The sequence below is a fragment of the Prionailurus viverrinus genome, chromosome C2, assembly GCF_022837055.1.
Source record: "Prionailurus viverrinus isolate Anna chromosome C2, UM_Priviv_1.0, whole genome shotgun sequence".
Taxonomy (NCBI): Eukaryota; Metazoa; Chordata; class Mammalia; order Carnivora; family Felidae; genus Prionailurus; species Prionailurus viverrinus.
This window is the reverse complement of record NC_062569.1, coordinates 63,500,148-63,520,171: the sequence shown is the minus strand read 5'-3', so window position 1 is coordinate 63,520,171 and position 20,024 is coordinate 63,500,148. Positions and strand designations below refer to the sequence as shown.

Here is a 20,024-nt window from a genome sequence, read left to right as displayed (position 1 = left end):
ACTGTGTGTGGTTTATACTTCCTTTTATACCTAGCCAATTTCTTCACTCAGTGTTCAAAGTAGATAAAGAGTTTAACTGTGTAATGCTTGGAACTTGGTTTCTAATTGTTGACCATTTATATATGACTTAAAGATGCTATAACATCATTCCACTAAAGAAATCTAACAGAGCACCTAGGTTGCATTTTTTATGACCACACATGACCACCATGATACAGTAAATAATACAGAACATCTTAATTATTCGGGGCCGGGCAGAATAACTTGTTCTTGAGTCACTGACCAGGTTCCTATAAATTATTAGTAGAGATTAATGACATTTTTGAAAATTTTTTGAAAATAAGAGAATATTAAAGGCCACTTTTGCAGACAGTCTGTTATTTTATTGCACAGATTTCACTTAAAGAACAAAATGCACCATCAATGTTTGGAGAGTTTGGGGTCTCAGATACTGATACACTATCAGTGTTTACACCCGTAAAGCCAAATCCAACAGCACAATTTATGTTAAACAATATCACTTCAAGATGGCTAACAAAATGAAAATAGAGAATGGGGGAAAAGCTTTAAAAATGTGTTAATTTGAAGCACATGCAAGTGTAGGATTAAAAACTACATCGTACAAACCTGGAAACCAAAAACGTTTTGTGGAATGTCAGTCACAGTTATATTCACTTGTACTGTTATTTGTCATATAATTAAAGTCTATTCGGTTCATTTCCTTCATACTGATGAATTGAGAATTTCAGGAAAACCATGGTTATAAAAATGATCAATCTTGAAAAAGTATGTACAGATAAATGTAAAATCACAAACTAAAAAATATCCCCACCCCTTGCCCTCGACTTACAAAAGGGAAAGTTTCCCATAGAGGAAAGTTCCACAGTCCCCTCCCTCCCCACCCCATGTCCCCAGTTCTATTTTTTTCTATCGCTTATAACTAAATGACCTTGGAGCTGAAGAGGAGGGAGCGAACAGAGAGGCATCTTTATGAAGCTCCCATTGTCATCTGTAACGGTTTGAAAAGTGTCTTTTATTTCTCTCCCCACACCCAACTCAGCAATGTTTGCAAGATATTTAAAATTTAAACAGAGAGAGGAAAATACATATACATATACATATACACATACATATATGTATATATCCTGGTGAACAATAAAGTTAATGCCCAAGAAAAGAGCTAATAATGGGCAAAACCATGAGAGAAGTGTGTGGGCATTTTCTGAGCTAAAGATTTCTTTTAAGGCAATAAATGGGGAGCAGGGTGTTAAGACTAAAAAATGCCAGACAGGATGCTTTTCTGGACCTTTGGCGTTGGAGCCTGGCAGCGGAGTGGGCTTCCCCCGCCTGTGGCAAGCAAACCGAGGGCCGTGGCCCCAGTATCTGCAGCACCTCCGTGGGCAGGCTAGCAGCCCTCTTATACGTGGGCACTCTTGGCATGGGTTGGGGAGCTGGAGCCCGAAGAGTAGTAGAAACGGTTTTCACCAAACGCCTGGGCATCTCCAGCGCAGCAGACGATGACACAGCCACCCACGAGGCACAGGACAGCACCGATCCAGCCTGCATACAGGGAGTAGCCAAAGCTCACGATGGTGGTCTCGCGGTGGGCGCACACAGGAAACCAGATGGTGGCAACCATGGCACAGAGAGCTGGGGAGACATGAGAGGGCTATGACTGGGCACACCCATCACACACCCCGAGCAGCAGACAGGCTTCCCTTCACTCCACATGCACACTCTTCTGGCCTCCAACTAACTCCAGAACGCTTGATACGCACAGCTCTGCTCCCGTGGCAACCTGAACCTACAAGTTTGCATCTATAGAATCAACCGATCGAAAGCTGTGTCAAACTGCTAGATGCTTATTTTTTCAACTGGTGGCAGAGATGAAAGAACTCCAGTGTAAAAGCCCAGAAATAAATCATTGAGGCCGAAAAATATGTACTTGTATTTACTTATGTATCTTTACTTCGTATATCTATACTTATGATTCTTTTATTATGCTTACCTAATTGTATTATAATTATCTCTTTACATGTCTATTTCCCATTCCAAGTTCTGGGTTCCTTGACGGCAGTGGCCATGTCCTACTTATGTTTGTAAAGTCAGTATTTAACCCACTATGAGGCCCATAGTATGTGCTCGGCGTCTACTAGCTGAATGACTGCATCGCCTGAGGTATTCCGAAATGAGAAACACAGCGGTGCCCATTCCATTTATCCACTCTATTTTTTCAATTTGGTCAATTCACATTACAAAGACCTGAAGAAGCCATGTGAATTCTCTTGCTGTGATGAATGTTGTTAGACACCAGTGGAATATCAGCTAAGAGTTTGAGTTTGTGTGATGCTGTTCGCAATCACAAAATCTCAACATACCATAAACAGCACTCAAGGTAAAAGAATTTACCCATCCGAGGATTTTATGGTGTTGGAATTTGTGATGGGTCGCAATGGTAGAATTTTATGGTCTTCCACCAACCAACGTTTCAGACTTGGTGTAGATTTGAAAGAATAAACTAAGAAATAGCTTCTATATCATTTAGTTCTTCTCCTCCTAAGCAAAGCAGCTAAACTAGGCAGGCAGGAGCCCATAAGAAAGTTTAAAAAAAAAATAAATTTAAACCTCTACACCAGCACTGCTAAATATGGCACTCACTAGCTACATGGGCTTTTAAACGTTTTTCATGAGGCCAGTGAGATCAAAAAACAGAGTTTTGAATTTTAATTAATTAAAAGTTAAATAGTCATATGTGGCTGGTGGCTCATGTGTTGAACAGCACAACTCTAGACAAAGTAACTCCATAACCTCCTTTGGTATCATCTGATTTCTCATAACTACAAGCAGGACAGAAATTTTAGTTGAAGCTTTAAATTGGGAGGATACATTAAAGTCGGCAGATCAAGAAAACAGTAACAAAGAGGTTTCCAATCATAAGCCATAAAGTTTTCAATAAATTCAAGGCAGGGCACTGCAATGTTTGCTGCCTGCAGTATCCTTGTTACTTTCAACTCAGCAAGCATTTTTGATTTCTACTCACACTGAGTGACTTCCTGACTTACCTCTAGGCCCAAATAGAAGAAATATAATTTCTCTGTACACATAAGCACTCAATTCTAACAGCCTCGTACATTAGTTCTAAACTGAACTAAAGATTGAAGCCTTACCCATTTTGAAAGATCTCTTAAACTAGCTCACTGCATTTGTGTAACTTGTAACATAACTTCACTCCCCCAAGCTGGGTATAGATACACATAAATAGATGTGATTCCTATCATAAAAATACATAGATCCCAAGTGGAAGTCAGAAGGAAGAAAGTTAATTTGGGGGCTTTGATTGCTCAAATTGACTTTCTAACAGCCTAAATTCACTCCATTAATTGTGCACTATTCACATATTTAAGGAGTTGTTATAGATCATCTAAGAAGCCAAAATCTGTCTGTATATTAATGTCTTCATTTTTTTCTTGAAAGAGTAAAATCAATCATGCCAGCTTCTGTAATGTTTGTATGAGACACCATGAGAATATGTATTTTCCTTCTGTGAATAAAATGTTCTCAAAATGACCAGTGCTGGGACTCCTGGGTGGCTCAGTTGGTTGAGCATCCAACTCTTGATTTTGGCTCAGGTCATGATCTCACAGCTTGTGAGATGGAGCTTCGCATTGGGCTCTGTGTTGACAGCATTGACCTGCTTAGGATTCTCTGTCTCCTACGCTCTCCTCTCCTCCCCCACTCATGCTCTCTTTCAAAATAAATAGATAAACTTATTAAATTAAATTAAATTAAATTAAATTAAATTAGATTAAAAAAGAAGACCGGTGTTAATTGTAGCTTCCCTTTCCAGCTCAGGACCTCAAACACCTGGTGGGGGTGGGGGTGGGGGAGTCTTTTTCTCTCCTCCTCCAGCCGCACATTCCAAGTGTGGCACTCACGGAGAACAGCTTGGCTACTGTCCTCAGCAAGGCACAGAGAAAAAGAGAAGTCTTCTTCTCTGTCAGGACAAGAAACAGAAACTCTTCTAGAGCATTTCAGCCAGAGAGAACTGCCCTTGGTTCTTCGTGTCAACATATAACCTAGCTACACACCCCTAGACCCCCAAAGGGGGCACTCTCTGCTTGAGCAAAACAGCACCCTAGCAAGTGCTTCCAAACACCCAAGCTTGATTAGAGGGAGAAGGTGGAGAGTGAAAAGATGAATTCCATAGGAAAAAAAATATTTGATTGCCAAACAACTGGTTTGAAAACAGCTTATGGTTCAAATTAGGTATAATATTTTTCAATTATTTCATATTTATACATAAAACACACACACACACACACACACACTCACAAGTATTCCCCACATTTCACGTAAACCTAACTCCAATACAGAGTTGATATAGATTTTATAGAATAAGATAAGAAATTGCCTCTAATTTCATTTAGTTCTTCCACCTTTCTTAAGCAAAATAATAAGAGTATCTTCACACGGGGAAAGAAATCAGGCTCAATATTCCAAAAATAACCATCAGTCTTGATTTTGATTGCTTTAGGGATTTTGTTAGATTTTATTCCAGTGTAATTCACTAGAAAAAGGAAAAATCAGGAACATGTCTAAACATTTAAATAATGAGCCTATAAGGACTGAATGGGTGGGTGAGTGGATGAGAGGTGGTCTCATTTCAAGTCTACTTTCCACTTTAAACACATCAAAACTGACTTCCAAAATCATAAAACCTTAATGTGACTTTAACACACTTAAAGTTACAAACTCATGATTTACCTCATTAAAAATTTCCTCCTTTTATAATCCATGCAAAACAAGGCAGACCAGTGCTAGCGGGGTCTTTATTTCCTAGCAGATAAATGAACTCTGGGTCGGATTCCTGTGGCTCTCAGAGACGAACCACATCAAAACCACCGAAAGATGACAGGCCGCCACACAACACGAAGGGAAATGAGAGGTTCAATACAAACAGTGACCTTCAACTGAACTCAGAATGAAGAATGTTTAGAAACTAAAAAAGGAGAATTTACTCAATTTCAGCATCATTTGAAGGGAAAGGGGAATGTTTTCAGCAGTAAAGTTAAAATGCAAGTCAAATCATTACTTAACCAAAAGATGTAAAATATTTAAAACTGGCAATAATTTGGGGCTGTCTTAATGACACAGAAGGCCTGCTGGATTTATTTCTGTTTGTGTGCAAGTGTGCACACACACACAGACACACACACACACACACAGAGTTTATAATGGCTCTCCCAATTCTTTTTAGAAAAGAAAATGCTTTTCTAAAAAAGTCACAGTTTCCCATAAGGTAAAGAAAAGTGAGGAAAGATAAAGAGAATTTTCATTGCTTTTCTTTTCATGTCATCAAAATGTATTTTTAAAGTAAGTCTCTAATAGAAGAATTTTAACACTCAGATTTTTCAATCTGTTTCTCCTCTTCTACCTTCAAAAGATGCAATAGTTAACTGTACAAGGGGGGCAGGAATAAGTCACTTGGGAGGGAGCAGAAAGTAAAAATTGGGGACGTACTTAGCTAAAATAAAAATTAAAAAAAAAAAAGGAGGAGGAGGGGGAAGTGGAGGAGAAGGAGAGCAGGGGAGAAGAAAGCTTCACTGTGTAGATTATAGATTCATCCAGACTTGGTCCTCTCACCAGTAGAACTCCTGCTCTTTATAGAATAAATTGTTTGCCTCTTTTGGTAAGTTTCAAATAATGTAATACAATGTGTTCTTTAGTTGACAGAATACAGCCTTATTAAAAGTTAACAATGATCTCGATAGAGCCAAACACAGAAAATAGTTGGAAAAGCAATTTTAGAGCAATGAAACGTAAACACAGCTTTTAATTTCTTTAGGGATTAAATGACACACAGTAATATACGGAGTTAAATAAATGTGAAATTAAATAATATTAGTACATGTGTGTTTGACTTTGAAGGTAACAATTTAGAGACAGAGGGAAAGACTGACAAGGGGGCCCAAAAAGGCAGAAGGGCACCAGATTCATTTCTTCCTTCCTCCAATGAACATCTCTGTTTTCAGGCTTTGTCACTTTCAGAACTAAGAACTGATAGTACTTTTAAGAGCATTATTTCTAGCACCAAGCAATATTTCCATTAAAATCACATAAATTACTCTGAATGATATAAGTAATACTGGAAAAATTCTTCCTTGACATTATATCTGAGATTTGCTTCAAAAAAAAAAAAAATCTGGGGACTAGAAGAAAAGAAGTACATGGATGAAGCAGATTGGCTGTGACTGAGAATGAGTTTGGGCTCATGGGGGTTCATTATACTATTTTTTCTTCTTCTGTGTATGTATGAAATTTTCCACAATAAAAACTATTTCTTAAACTTTCTCCTTTTAAACGTTTTACAATGCAAAGAATGCTGCCTTCTACAACTGATGCTATTATAACATATGATCTAAATAGCAACAAACTTTAGCTTTGTGCCAGTTAACTTAAGGCAACAAGTAATGAGATTTCTAATGAGCTATTGGCTGGAGTCATATTTATTTGTTGTTTCCCTATAATTTGACTCTAGAAAAATTTTACTTTTTATTTTTAGCATTTGTCATTCTCTAAATTTTGACATAAGAAAACATAGTTGCCAAAAGACATACTCCTCTTATACAATGGCTTTTATGAAGATTTAATATTTAAAACAATCAAGTCAAAGGAATGTTTGACTATATTATTTTTCCTGGCCTGCTTTCAACATTTTTTCCTTTATTTTTCTATTTCACACATCATTATCTTTTTTTTTCCCATAACCTTTTTTAAAAGCCAGTCTCGTGGTTATTTAATATTTTTTTAATCACAGAATTTAGAGATAGGAGAGACCTCATAAACCAGTTAACTCCTCCAATTTTACCAGTAAGTTCATTTTAAGCCACAACCGTACTAAAGATACCGCAGCCTTCCCACTACCCACATAAAATCTGACTGACATTACGGACTTGTTTGTAGAAAGCTAATGACTTTAGAGGAAGACTTTTTCCATCTACTTGCTTAAGACCCCGGGATTAAGAGCATCACTGTTTACTACACATCCAAGGGAGACCTTTCCTAGGACATCTGATTCTGTGTGCCAGACAAACTTAACCTGTCCCACATTTGCACATGCCTTTTATTTTACGGCAATTCCATTATTAACCTGTAAGTTTCAAGTTAAAACAACTTTTTTCCAATACAAATAGGATTCTTGGGGCCATATTTTTAAAAAGGAGAGAAGTTGAGAGGGTCCCACTTAGGGAGGAATATACACTTTCTTTCTGTCCATTCCCTACCTCATCTCCCCAAGAAACACTCAAATCAAGGACTTTCTAAGTTACAATGAGGTGAGAATGAGACCAAATCAGAACTAAGCTTGAGCATTTTCAGTTGGGTAGCTTAACATGGCTTCCTATAATGGAATAAGCAAAAAAACTCCAACTATTTATTGATCCCTACACTCCAGTTTCTACAAAGTAAACAATGGAAATGTTTCCATTAGACCAGGATGCAACCAACCTAGTGTTTCCAGGAACAGCTCACTGTCTCTCTTGACCAGTGCCATGTGTGGAGATTACCCCCACAGAAATGAGACATCAACAAAAGAATACCCACTTCCCTCTGGCTTAGGTCTCTATTTCCTCTAACCAACAACAGCAATTATAATAACAACCATTTGTTGAGCACTTATTATGTGCCAGACGCCAGGCTAAATAACTTGCATACCTCCTTTCACTATTCTTACCAATCTCAGATGAAAGCATTATGGTCTCATTTCATAGAAAAGCTCAGAGACATTAAGTAACTGCCCCAGTTCACACAGCTGGAAAGTGGTAGACTGGAGATTCAGTACCACTGGTCTGGCTCCCAGTGATGAGATAAAGCAGCTCAGGGCATAGGCACTTCCTGCCTTGGCAGGGGCTCTTGAAAAGCTGCAGACTAGGGTCGCCTGGGTGGCTCAGTCGGTTAAGCTACCAACTTCGGCTCAGGTCATGATCTCATGGTTCATGAGTCCTAGCCCCACATCAGGCTCTGTGCTGACAGCTCGGAGCCTGGAGCCTGCTTCAGATTCTGTCTCTGTCTCTCTCTGCTCCTTCCCCACTCATGCTCTCTCTCTCTCTCTCAAAAATAAATAAACATTAGGGGCGCCTGGGTGGCGCAGTCGGTTAAGCGTCCGACTTCAGCCAGGTCACGATCTTGCGGTCTGTGAGTTCGAGCCCCGCGTCGGGCTCTGGGCTGATGGCTCAGAGCCTGGAGCCTGTTTCTGATTCTGTGTCTCCCTCTCTCTCTGCCCTTCCCCCGTTCATGCTCTGTCTCTCTCTGTCCCAAAAATAAATAAACGTCAAAAAAAAAATTTAAAAAAAAAAATAAATAAATAAAAATAAATAAATAAACATTAAAAAGAAAAAAGAAAAGAAAACTACAGACTATGTTCGCCTGGATCCATCCTAGATCTAAGGAGCCTGCTACATCTGGCTCCCATGCCTTCCCCCAAAGCAGGGCTGAATCCTCACAAACTTAAGACAGTTGAGAAGATAAAGCTATTGTACAACAGACATATAATTTTTTTAAGCTTTTGGAAAAATAAAAATTTTCAGGGTCAGGAAGAACTGATTTTAATTAATAGTCCTTACAGTTTCCATACCAAGATTAGCTTTGGTATTGTTTCCAGTTCCCAGGCCCCAAAACCCCGGTGCTGCCTAGTCCCCTTTGGTCAGTGACCACACCTCAGCGGGAGCACCACTGGTGACCTCTAGGATCCAGCAGGAGCCCAGCACTGGCTTCTCCGGGGAGAGCAGAGCATCAGAAGCCAATCCAGAGCAACACAAAGGGAGCCTTCACTCACTCTAGCTCCTCCCACCCACTGCCAACAGGGGAACCGAGGCACCGGGCTCCAAAGAAGACCCAGAGGAGACCAGCCGGTGCCACAGCTGAGACAATGAGCATTACATTTCCAGAGCTAGCTTGTTCCTGTCAAAACAACATCCAACCTGAAGGCAAATGGCCACACACTGAGAAATAACTCCGACAGGAGCCGTGAGAGAGGCAGCAGGTAACACTGGAAATTAAATGCTACAAGAGGGCACAGGGAGGTGTCCTCACCCCAAACTAATAGCGAGTGGCTGGAAAGGTACAGCCGCTCTGAGAGGGCCAGATCACTCAATGCCCCTCCATCTTTTCACTCAGACAGGAGTCAGGGACTGAGGGACCCACACCACTCCCCACCCCACCTCACGCTCCTCTCTGTGATTCTGTCCACATACACCAACCAAACCACTTGAAAAATGTAAAGAAAAGCTTTAATTGAGCTAGGAAGTTTCAAACAACTGGTTGCCTTTGGTTTTTTAATAACCCTTGCTATTCAGCTGGACGATTCAGTTGGTTTTAGAGTTTATTTAAATACCAATTTGTCTGTATGTACTTGCTTTTATATCTTTATTTTCCAACAAGGCTGAGTTTGTTTGTTTATCTGTTTGTTTTCAGTACCTCCTTCTTGAAAACTCCACATTCCTGCATTATCTGAAAGCCCTGGGGAATTTCACAGCCAAAAATATCTTAGTGGATATTCGGTGACTCTCAGATGGAAGGCCAGAATTTCTAAAAATGAACACCTAATACAATAGGCCCACCTTTTGGCTCTGGCACCCTCAGAGATAGAGCCCTGTGGGACTTCTCTAAGAATATGCGGAAAGCAATCATGCTGCCTGCCTAAGATGACAAGGGTTTCCACCTGGATTCCACAAACCAATTTACCTGTAGAGTTTTGGTCTAACTGTTGGAAAGAGAATTCGAATGTAAAGATCTAACTTCCAAAAAGCACTGTAAAGAGGACCTTGTGAGTTAGATGAGTCACATGATACTGATTGTGTGTTCCATGGGGCACTCCAATACAAATTCTTTGTGGCTGGACCCAAAATGTCCATGCCCAGATTCTTCTCTGGAAATGACAGTGGCCCTCTGGCCTTTTTGCTCCTGTTACCCACCCCTCCCCCCTCCACACACACACACACACACACACACACACACACACACACTTGTGTGTACAAGCCCCTCCTCTGAATTCTCTGTGGCTTCACAAGCCCCTGAAAACCTCCATCCCTTTGCAATCTTGGGAAATTGCATCCCTACCTCTCATGTCCCCTTACCTCACCAATATCACTGTGTGTGACCATTACTAAGTGGCATTGACCCGCATAGAACCCTGACCCTTACCTTTAAGCACATGGTCTGATACCAGTTTGGGGATGGGAATTCCTTGTCTCAGGAATACCTGACTTCGTGTATAACCCATATGCAGACCAGTTGCTGCTCACCGATGTATCAGTGCCCTCTGCAACAAGAGCTGCTGTTCTTAAAATTCATGTCTTCTATTAGGATTTAGAATGTGCTGATGGAATTAGCACTCAAGAAAAAAGTAGAGAGAAACGAAGTCACTCAAGAGAGCAGAGCTAGAAGGATCCTCCCTAGGTTGTTAAATCAAGCCCTCTGTGGGCAAGCACAACAAGGAAAATGGAATGGGCACGTGCCATTTCCTTGGCCTGGGCTGTCCCCCCTCCCCACCCTCCACTCCCCACAATCTAGGATCTCACCACCTTCTCTTCAACTCTCATCACTGGGATCCTCTGCTCTGGGAAACTCCTCCAGTCTTGCTTAGGTTCCTTCCTATGTGTGTGCACAATCTGTGTACCTTCTTTAGATGAGCACACGCCACACTCCATAAAAATATCCAAGTGCACTCCAAGCAGAGACTACCTTCTTCCCCAGGGTCCCCAGTGCCAACCGTGATGCCTGGCACTCCGCAGATGCCCAATGAATCTTTACTGTATAAAAGACTGAATCATCACTAGTGATCTACCACCCTCAACATCTTGCTTTTCCCTTGCCCTCCTTTCTCTACTCTTTCCTTATAGGTTAACTGAAGTTTTCGATCGTGGCTACAAGTAAGAATCACCTGGAAGCTTTCCAAAAATATCCTTGCTTGGTCTGATGCCAGGTAATTCTGACTCAGTTGACCTGCTATGGGATCCGGGCAAAGGTATTCCCAAAGAAAAGATTCCACTGAGTTACTCTTTTGTCGCTTGGTCTCTCTCTTAAGTATACCCTCAAAATCCTTTTTGCCTTTTGGGCTTAAATTTATTTTCATGCCTAGTGACCCCCACAGACATTACTCATCCGTCTGCATAAACGACGCAGGAAACATAAAGGGATACACGTTGTGAGGATCTTTTCCTGGGTGGATTCACTTGGCTTCCTTTTACATGCTCTTGAACTCAATGAAGCAGCAGCAGGATCTGAGATTCATCAGACTCACTCGGAGTTGGGGTGCTATATAGAAAGCTGTCTTACCTAGCAGAATGAGCATAACGCCAGCCAGCTGGGCTCGCCTGTACTTGGCCACACCAGGCTCATGGCCCATTCGGATGCAGGGGAGAACCGTCAGCAGCAGGAGAATGGCCGGCAGACCCAGGACTGAAGCTGCGATCATCAGGGCTCGGCAAGCCTGCACATAGCCTGGACACAAGAGAGCACACAGAGGGGTTAGACCGTGGGTCTCCCTGACCCCTGAACCCTGGCTCAAGGGAATTCAGCACCATCTGCCTTCCTCTCGTCCCATTCCAGGACTTAGAATGTGGTAAATGTTATCTAAGATCACTTCACATGTTCAGTTTTTAAAGTGACTCCATGACACGAAAGGGAGGTTGGAGGCTGGAGATACTGGATGCTCTAGGCTAGACCACTTGTCTAAGCCTTCAGGATGAAGAGGCCAAGAGTCCATCTACACTGTTGCATCACCTTATGAAAAATTCAGATTAAAACTCAAATCTTCCAAGAGGCCTTCTGTGAGGGTCTATGTGGACTCCAGCCTGCTGCTGATACACTCTACCTGTGTGACCTTGGGCAAGTTACTGAACTGTTATGTCTTGACCCTCTCCGCATCTATAAAGTAAAAATATAATAATAGTACCTATATCTCTCTAAAAGAATTCAACTAAGATTAAATTAGTTAATTCATACAGTGCTTAGAACAGTGCCTAGTGCATACTAAGTATTCCAAAAAGATTAGCTATTATTACCAGTGTTATTACTCTGTGTCAGTGCAATCATTTTATACTAAGTATATTCGGCGATTTTGTCCTAACCATGTGCTTTTAATTCACGTTGTATATAGCGTGTGGCCCTAACTAAACTAAGACTCAGGCTTCCTCTCTTGACATCTCCCCAGAGACTGCTGTGCTCATGAATCCTGACCCCTATTGACTGATGGTCAGACTCCATCTCCTGCCTCACCCACAGTCTCCTGGGCATGCTTCCACAACGGTCTGGTATCTGCTCTAAAGGCATCTCTCTGGCCCCAAAGATTCCTAGAGGGCAGACTCCTGCTTTGGTCTTCATGGAGTTAACACAGTGCCCCCAGCAGATGACATAAACATACAATTATGAATTAAGGAATAAGAAGTTGAATGATAGGGGAACCTGGATAGCTCAGTCGGTTAAGCGTCCGATTTCAGGTCAGGTCATGATCTTGCAGTTCAAGAGTTCGAGCCCCCCATCAGGCTCTACGCTGACAGCTCAGTGCCTGGAGCCTGCTTTGGATTCTGTGTCTCCCTCTCTCTCTACCCCTCCCCCACTCATGTTCTCTCTCTCTCTCTCTCTCTCTCCCCCTCCCTCTCTCTCTCCAAATAAAAAGAAACATTAAAAATTAAAAAAAAAAAAGAAGTTGAATGATAAGAGTGGAGCAAACCCAACTGAACGTTATGCTGTCAAATAAAAAGCCAGGTAACAATTTCATTAAGAAACACATTACAATATGTGCAAATTTATGTAAAATAAATCTGACAAGATACTAGCAGAATATGGCAGACTTCAATGTATTGTTTCTCATTAAAACACTCTCCCTTCTCCAAAAATAAAGGAGGGGGTTGTACTTATTACTCTTCCTTTTTCACTCAGAGGAAATTAAGCTAGTGGCTGCGGGTGGGAGGGTGGGTAGAGTTAAAGGCAAAGCCAAAAATGAGCCCTGATTTCTGCCTCCACACACTCCACACAACTCTCATACCAAGACGCAACTGCAACACTGTCTCTTAGCAAGACCTAGCTATTTTACCAGAATTCAGACTCCACAAGGGTACTCTTCCAGTCATTACCCACCTCGGCTTCTTCAAAATTAAGGGTAAACACTCAACTATTGACTTTATTGACTTGAAGACCCCCCCCAAAGAGGAGCCACAGGATTCTGAAACAGGATCTCTGACGGAAGTCCTATGCCCCTGAAGCTTATAGGAGAGCACGGTGAACGCAACGGAGACGGTCAACTAGCAACTGAGGTTCTGAAATTCATAGTGCAGGCTATCCATGTGCTAGATGCCAAGGCCATGTCTAAAAAAACAAAAGATGGACACTGAGCTCTGTTCCTGTCCCCACCCAGGTGTGAGAGAGGGGGACAGCAGGAAGGATTAGGCCCTCCCTAAAATGTACTCCATCTGTAGGATGGAACATGGTCTGTTCTCCGAAAATAAACCACTTGGCTCTGAGTGCTCAGTAAACTTAATTTCAGGGGAAGGAAGGAAAGAGTGATTTTATGCTTCAATCAGATTCCTACAAATACCATGCCCAGCTTTTTGAAAAAAAATTATAGCTACAATTTATGAAGACTACTCTACATCAAAGGAGGTTTACATTTCTCATATCTAATCCCCAAAACAACTCTGTAAGATAGGTGGTTGGTTTGCTTTTACTTTTTAAAGGAAGACATTTGGGATTCACAGACATTAGTGAATTGTCCTAAATTACCCAGGTTATGAGCACTGGATCCCAGAGTCTGACCCAGGTCTACCAAGGCCACCATTAAGTGAAGGTAAGTGAAGATCTGGGTTCCCCCCATCTCTGTCATTCTGAAAGTTCAAAATGGAAAAGAAGAAAGTACATTGTGTGCACCAGCCCTGTTCCCCAGATTTCCTGATGCAGGGGAGGATGGAAAGAGAGTAGGAAGCCATCTTTATCTTTGAGGAATTCAAAATGTGTAGGAAAACTTGATTCACGATGAACAAAAATGTCAAAATGTGCCCTGATGGAAACAAGAGTCAAATACCAGGGCAGCAAGGAGGAAGGGGGGATTGATTCCAACCACAAGGACTGGGAAATAGGAGGCACTTTGGGGTAGGTTTAAAGGGGGAGCAGAGTCTCTAGGGAGCTAAAGGCTCACCCAGGAGATGGCACAAAGCCAAAGGCTCCCAAACTGGTCTTGAGACCAAGTTGCCCCGCTGGTTAAGGATAGGCCTTTAAATGGGCACCATCCTCAAAGACTAGCGGGGACAGAAGGCAATCCTTAAGGGGAGCCCACGACCTCGCCAATCACCCAACCACCCACTGGCTCGAGGTTTACATCTGAATTGAAACTGTTGCCCAGAATTTCTCAATGCCCACCACCCCCTCCGAACCCGACCCCGGATGGCGAAGGAGTTGGGAGGCTAGATAATTCTTCCCTTGTCTCCCGCAGCTGGAGGGGAGCGAGCGACCGATGGTGGCGCGCCTTCTCGCCAGGTGAGTGGGCCCCCCTGGGGACGACAGCTCTTCCCTAGTGGACATGAGAGGTGCAGAGGCAGGGAGGGGAATCCCCGCAGGCCCGCGGACCGACGCCCCCACTGCGGGGGCAAGGGGTGGGGGGAGTAACACAGGCCCCCCCGGACCTACGGGAACCGACCTGGCAGAGCTAGGAGGTCCGGGACTTGTGGCCAGTCTCACAAAGACGAAAGACCGGGTAACTCGGCCTACTCCTGTTGGGATCGCTGGAATGCTAGGGTTTCTCTCCTCCTCGCCACTGCGGGTGGAGTCTAACGCCCGAGGGAAGAGGCCCCCGGGGGGGGGGGGGGGGGGGGGTGGAGGGAAGTACAGTACTTCTGAACCACTGACGGTGGGAGCCTGAGGCAGGTGGGTGACCGTCAGTCGTTAACATGGACAGAGTTCCAACTAGGTGTCTGCGTCTCAGTTTATTAACTTCTCAGGGTGACTCGGCCAGTGGCTACCACTATCATCCCAAATTCCGGATAAGAAAACTGAGGCTGAGAGAGGCTAAATTCAGGACTGCCTAATCTCTCTACAAGGTGAGACTGAAGGTATCAAAATGTGCGCTAAGGTCTTCAAGGCCTTGAAACGTTCCTGTGAACGCCATCTAATGCGCCCATCCCGGGTCTGCCCCGACGATAAGGGCTAGGAGCAGCCGTTCGAGAGGTGGGGTCCTTACCCGGCAGGATGAGGATGTCCACCAGGGGCTTGCAGTGGTACAGCCCCGTGGCCATGACGCAGTCTGCCCACAGCCCCTTGGAGCCCAGTTCGTCCAGCTTGCGGCAGGTGGGGATGGTGTAGCCGCAGGTCACCACCCAGTCGTTGGTGGACGTGGTGACGATGATGCCGATCCAACCCACGAAGCTCGTGACGAAGCCCACTACCTGCAGGCACGTGGCCACCATGGTAGCCACCTTGGCGTCTGCGGGCCTCGCCCCTCACCAGCTGTGCCTGCGCCTGGGACTGGACGGCACCTGCCGCGGTCCTCTCGCGCGCGCCCTCGAGAGCCGCTGACCGGCGACGGGCGGACGTGCGACGCTGGAAGCAGCGGCAGGCAAAGAGAGGCCGCGAGCCCAGCTCCGACGGCGCGACTGGTGCACGGCGGCGGGGACAGCGGCGCGGCTGGGCAGTGGGCCCCCGCCCCCCTCTTTAAACCCCTTAGACCCGGCCGGCGAGCGCCAATCGGCGACGGCCCGGGTGGAGCCAGCCAATCGCGGGGCGGGGCCCGGAGTTGGGGGGTGGGGAGGAGGAGCAGGGTCAGAGAGGGGGCGATGTGGCCTCTGCGTCCAGCCCGGCGTGGCGGGTCCAGGTTAGAAAGTAAAATAATCCGTTGCAGGTCCAAGAAGTGGAGAGCGATGAGAGGGCCCGCGTCAGTCTCCAGTTCTGTTTCGCTGCAAATTATTTCTCTTCTTGCTGCCCCTCTGTCACCTCTGTCTCTGGGTCTCCGCTTCGCTCCCTCCCTCCTCATTCTCCCCACCCGCTCTTTCTTCCCAGCTGAGAGCTGGGACAGTTCTTCCACCGCCCAAGAGGGTAACAACGGAGGAGCTGCGAATTGCCCTGAGGAACAGAGGAGAAGCATCCGGCATACCACAGTTACTAGTGGAAAGAAAATGATCCTTTCTTGTGCTTGAAAATCATCAGAGGTGGACATGGCCATATTAATGGTGACAACAGCAATAGCAACTCAAATTTTTCCAATTGTACTGTCATGTACTATATGCACGTGTTTATATTTATGTATTATTTAATTCTCATAACAGCCGTCTGTGGTAGGAACCATTGTTTACGCATAATACGTATGAAGAAATAGCACGAGAGGTTCAATTGCCCAATGTCACACAGCCAGGTGGGAAGAGAGTACGTGGGCCTCTTAACCCTTCCTGGGAACCTCTCCTGATAATCACTTTCTGAAAATTCTTGAAGGGCTCAAACTCCGTGTTTTGACACATTGAAAGCTAGGCTGACTGCTCTGGCTGAGGCTAAGTTAGTATCTGTACTCCAGTGAGAACTCTGGGTAGCCTAAAGTGAGTGCCCTACAAATGCTTACTACCATCATCATCATTAAGCTGCCTTCTCTCTTTGCATTCAAATGAGACCCATTATATGCACTTTTTTATCAAGTAGAGAAGTCCTCCTTGGACTATATTTACATTAAACAATTTCAATTCCCTTTGATACCTTTGGCTTATCTTATTATATCCCTCTATCAACAACCATGAGATTTAAAGATGAGGAGGATTTCAGCAAACACAAAACTTCCTACTCAATCTAAGATATGGATCATGAATCACAGCTACTAGGCCTTCCCATATCTATTCTGGGTGTCAGGGCAAATCACCAGATCTCCTAGGGAAGACTAGGCTTGAGGAAACCCCAAAGAATCCAAGTGCACAAACAGAAAAGGCTCCACAAATAGATGACAGTGTCAAGGACAAGAGCCCACAACAATCACTGGGGAGAGCTCGGTGGTGGTGAACAACGCATCTGGGGCTGCCTGACTTCAAATCCTGGCTCCACCACTAACTAGCTTGGGACCAAGTTGCTTCATCTCTCTGGGCCTCAGTTTTCTTATTTGTAAGATGGGGATGAAAATAGAGCCTACTTCGTAGGTTTCTTGATTGTTACATGACTTAATATACATATAGAGCTTAAAACAATATCTGGTACAAAGCGCTCAGTAAACCTGAATAACGATTCAGAACTCTTGCTTTTCACTCCTACGTTCTCTCTGCATTCATACAGGTTTGGTTTGTAGAAACTGCTGTAGGAATATGTCCCTTTTTTGAAGGAGCCATGTGTTTGGGACATTTCATCACCAGGATCTATTGACCTGGATGTTTTCAGATGTTTCCTTCATAACCTTTTTTTTTTTTTTTTTTTTTTTTTTTTTACAAAAGAGCTTTTGTTTTAAGTACAATATAGACTATAAAATCCGGGTTGCCTGGCTGGCTCAGTCAGTAGAGCATGTGACCCTTGATCTCAGGATTGTAAGTTCAAGACCCACATTGGGTATGGAGCCTACTTAAACTAAAACTTAAAATATATATATATAGATAGATAGATAGATATAGATAGATAGATATAGATAGATACACATATGTATATATTAAAAACTATAAAACCCAACATCAATTCATTGAAAAAGCAATTATGAAATCTGCATTCTTATGACTCCATTAGCATTTGACATTCCAACAATAAAAATTCAACCAATCAGAATTCAACAACGCTCAGCCTCCCCCCCCCCCCCCAGGTGACACACACAGAGGTATTTGTAAAGCCAGATTTTAGAACTCAGACACTAAATGGTAAAAGGTTGCCAGGTTGTTAAGTTCTTGGAATGGAACCTCCTGAGGTTATATTCCAACTTTATCACTTGGGCTGTCCCTTAACCTATGTAACTCTCAGGTTCTCGATCTATAAAGTGTGAATTGTCGATGCCCCATAGGGTTATTGTTCGGGTTAAGTGAGATAACGTATGCAAAGTTGAATATTTATATATGTGCTTTATTTACATATACATACACACATATATATTACAAATGGACGCTCATAATGTTAGCTACTGTTAGCATTATCTGTAGGCAAAATGGATTAATTGAAAATATGAGCTGCTTTTGATAGAAACTAAAGATAAAATAATTAGGTTATACAGAAGAGAAATCCTAAGATGAATATTGAAACAATCACAACACAGATGTACACAAGGCCACTGGAGGAAGAGCTGCAAACTGTAACCTGTTTGAATTAATTAGCCATAACAGAGCATGTCCCTCGGAAAGGAAGTTGGGCAGCCATGGAAGCACAAGGAACTGGAAGCCAAGAGGCCATGAGAATCCTCTACTATCCATGGGAGATGGTATAGTGACCCACCAACACCAAGAATACTGTCCCTTTGATAAGGTTCCCTGTATACTGGGGAAGTCCCGGAAGCTATTTTAGCTGAGGGACCTACCCTAAAATCATCCACATTCCTGTGGTGACTCTACTCCCCAAGGCTTCCTTGTGATTAGAAAATGACTTCCCACATGGCATGACTTAATAAACTGACGTTCCAGGTCTACCACAGTCCCGGGTACCGTTTCAGCAGTGAAAGTCAGTTTCTCAGGGTCCAGTCACCCCAGTCAACGGTGGGCTCCCAGTCCTCCCAGACAATGTCTTTCCAGTTAATTTTCTCTCAGAAAACTGTGCCTTGCCATCTCTTCACATTTCTGTGTAACAGAACTAGTAAGGTAAAGCTGAAATCTGATCCCAGCTCTTCCAACCCTAAGTCCAATATCCTTTCCATTACAAAAAATGTAAGAAGGTCTTTCCTTCCTTAATCTTGTTCAAAAATGTATAATGGAGAGCATTAGAAAGGCAGTTGATGACCTTAACCCCAGATATGTACTGAACAAAGGAGTCGGCGTGGTTAACTGTTCTACCATTCACACTGAAACATAGTCACATAGCCTGTGATTCAGTTAGAGCACTAATGCACTAGGCACTGACAAGTGTGTTTGCTTACAAGCGGCAAAAGCCCACACGGAAAGCAAAACTTGGGCCAAAGGAGTGGGCTTACAGCGACTACTAATGGTTGTCTTTTATCATTGCATAGCTGGTGAAAACATTTTCTGTGTCAAGGGGCCTATGATTTGCAGAGAAACATGATTAACAGCAACTTCCCACATTCTACATGTGTGATCATTAGCCCCAAATGGAATGTACGCTTCTCTGTAGAAAGCTTTCCTCCCAGGGGCGCCTGACTGGCTCAGTCAGTAGAGCAGGTGACTCTCGATCTCAGGGTTGTAAGCTTAAGCCCCACGCTGGATGTAGAGATTACTTAAAAACAAAATCTTAAAAAAAAAAAAGAAAAAGGCTTTCCTCACATATTAAGAAACATGCATTTCTTTATAAAATGTGAACGCATAGGACATATATGATACTACTTGGGGGAGATCATTCATTTAAAAATTAAAATACTTTTGGCGTTCCTGGCAGGCTCAGTCAGTAGAGCATGCGACTCTTGTTCTTGGGGTAGTGAGTTCAAGCCCTGCATAGAGCTTACTTAAAAAAATAATTAAAATACTTTTAATAAGGCTTCTTTTAAAGGATAAATTCCTCTTGTGGATTTTAATATTTGGTAATACACAATTCCAAATACACATACATTTTTAGAAATACTGTAGTATATGGGCGCTTGGAGGGCTCAGTCCATTAAGCATCTGACTTCGGCTCAGGTCATGATCTCACAGTTCGTGAGTTTGAGCCCTGCATCTGGCTCTGTCCTGACAGCTCAGAGCCTGGAGCCTGCGTTGGATTCTGGGTCTTCCTCTCTCTCTGTCCCACCCCTGTTTACACTCTGTCTCTGTCTCTCAAAAGTGAATAAACGTTAAAAAAAATTAAGAAATATTGTAGTATAGGGGCACCTGGGTGGCTCGGTTGGCTAAACGTCCAACTTCAGCTCAGGTCATGATTTCATGGCTCGTGGGTTC

General features: G+C 43.3%; 1 protein-coding gene across 1 annotated transcript; it reads right to left on the bottom strand.

Moving 5' to 3' along the window:
- Positions 1–367: 367 nt before the first annotated feature.
- CLDN11 (claudin 11) lies at positions 368–15,676 on the bottom strand. The gene is made up of 3 exons (XM_047875612.1): positions 15,230–15,676; positions 11,335–11,499; positions 368–1,650 (listed from the first exon to the last, which is right to left on the bottom strand). The coding sequence occupies exons 1-3, from the start codon at positions 15,453–15,455 to the stop codon at positions 1,418–1,420; spliced, it is 624 nt and encodes a 207-aa protein (XP_047731568.1). The 5' UTR covers positions 15,456–15,676; the 3' UTR covers positions 368–1,417.
- Positions 15,677–20,024: the final 4,348 nt, after the last annotated feature.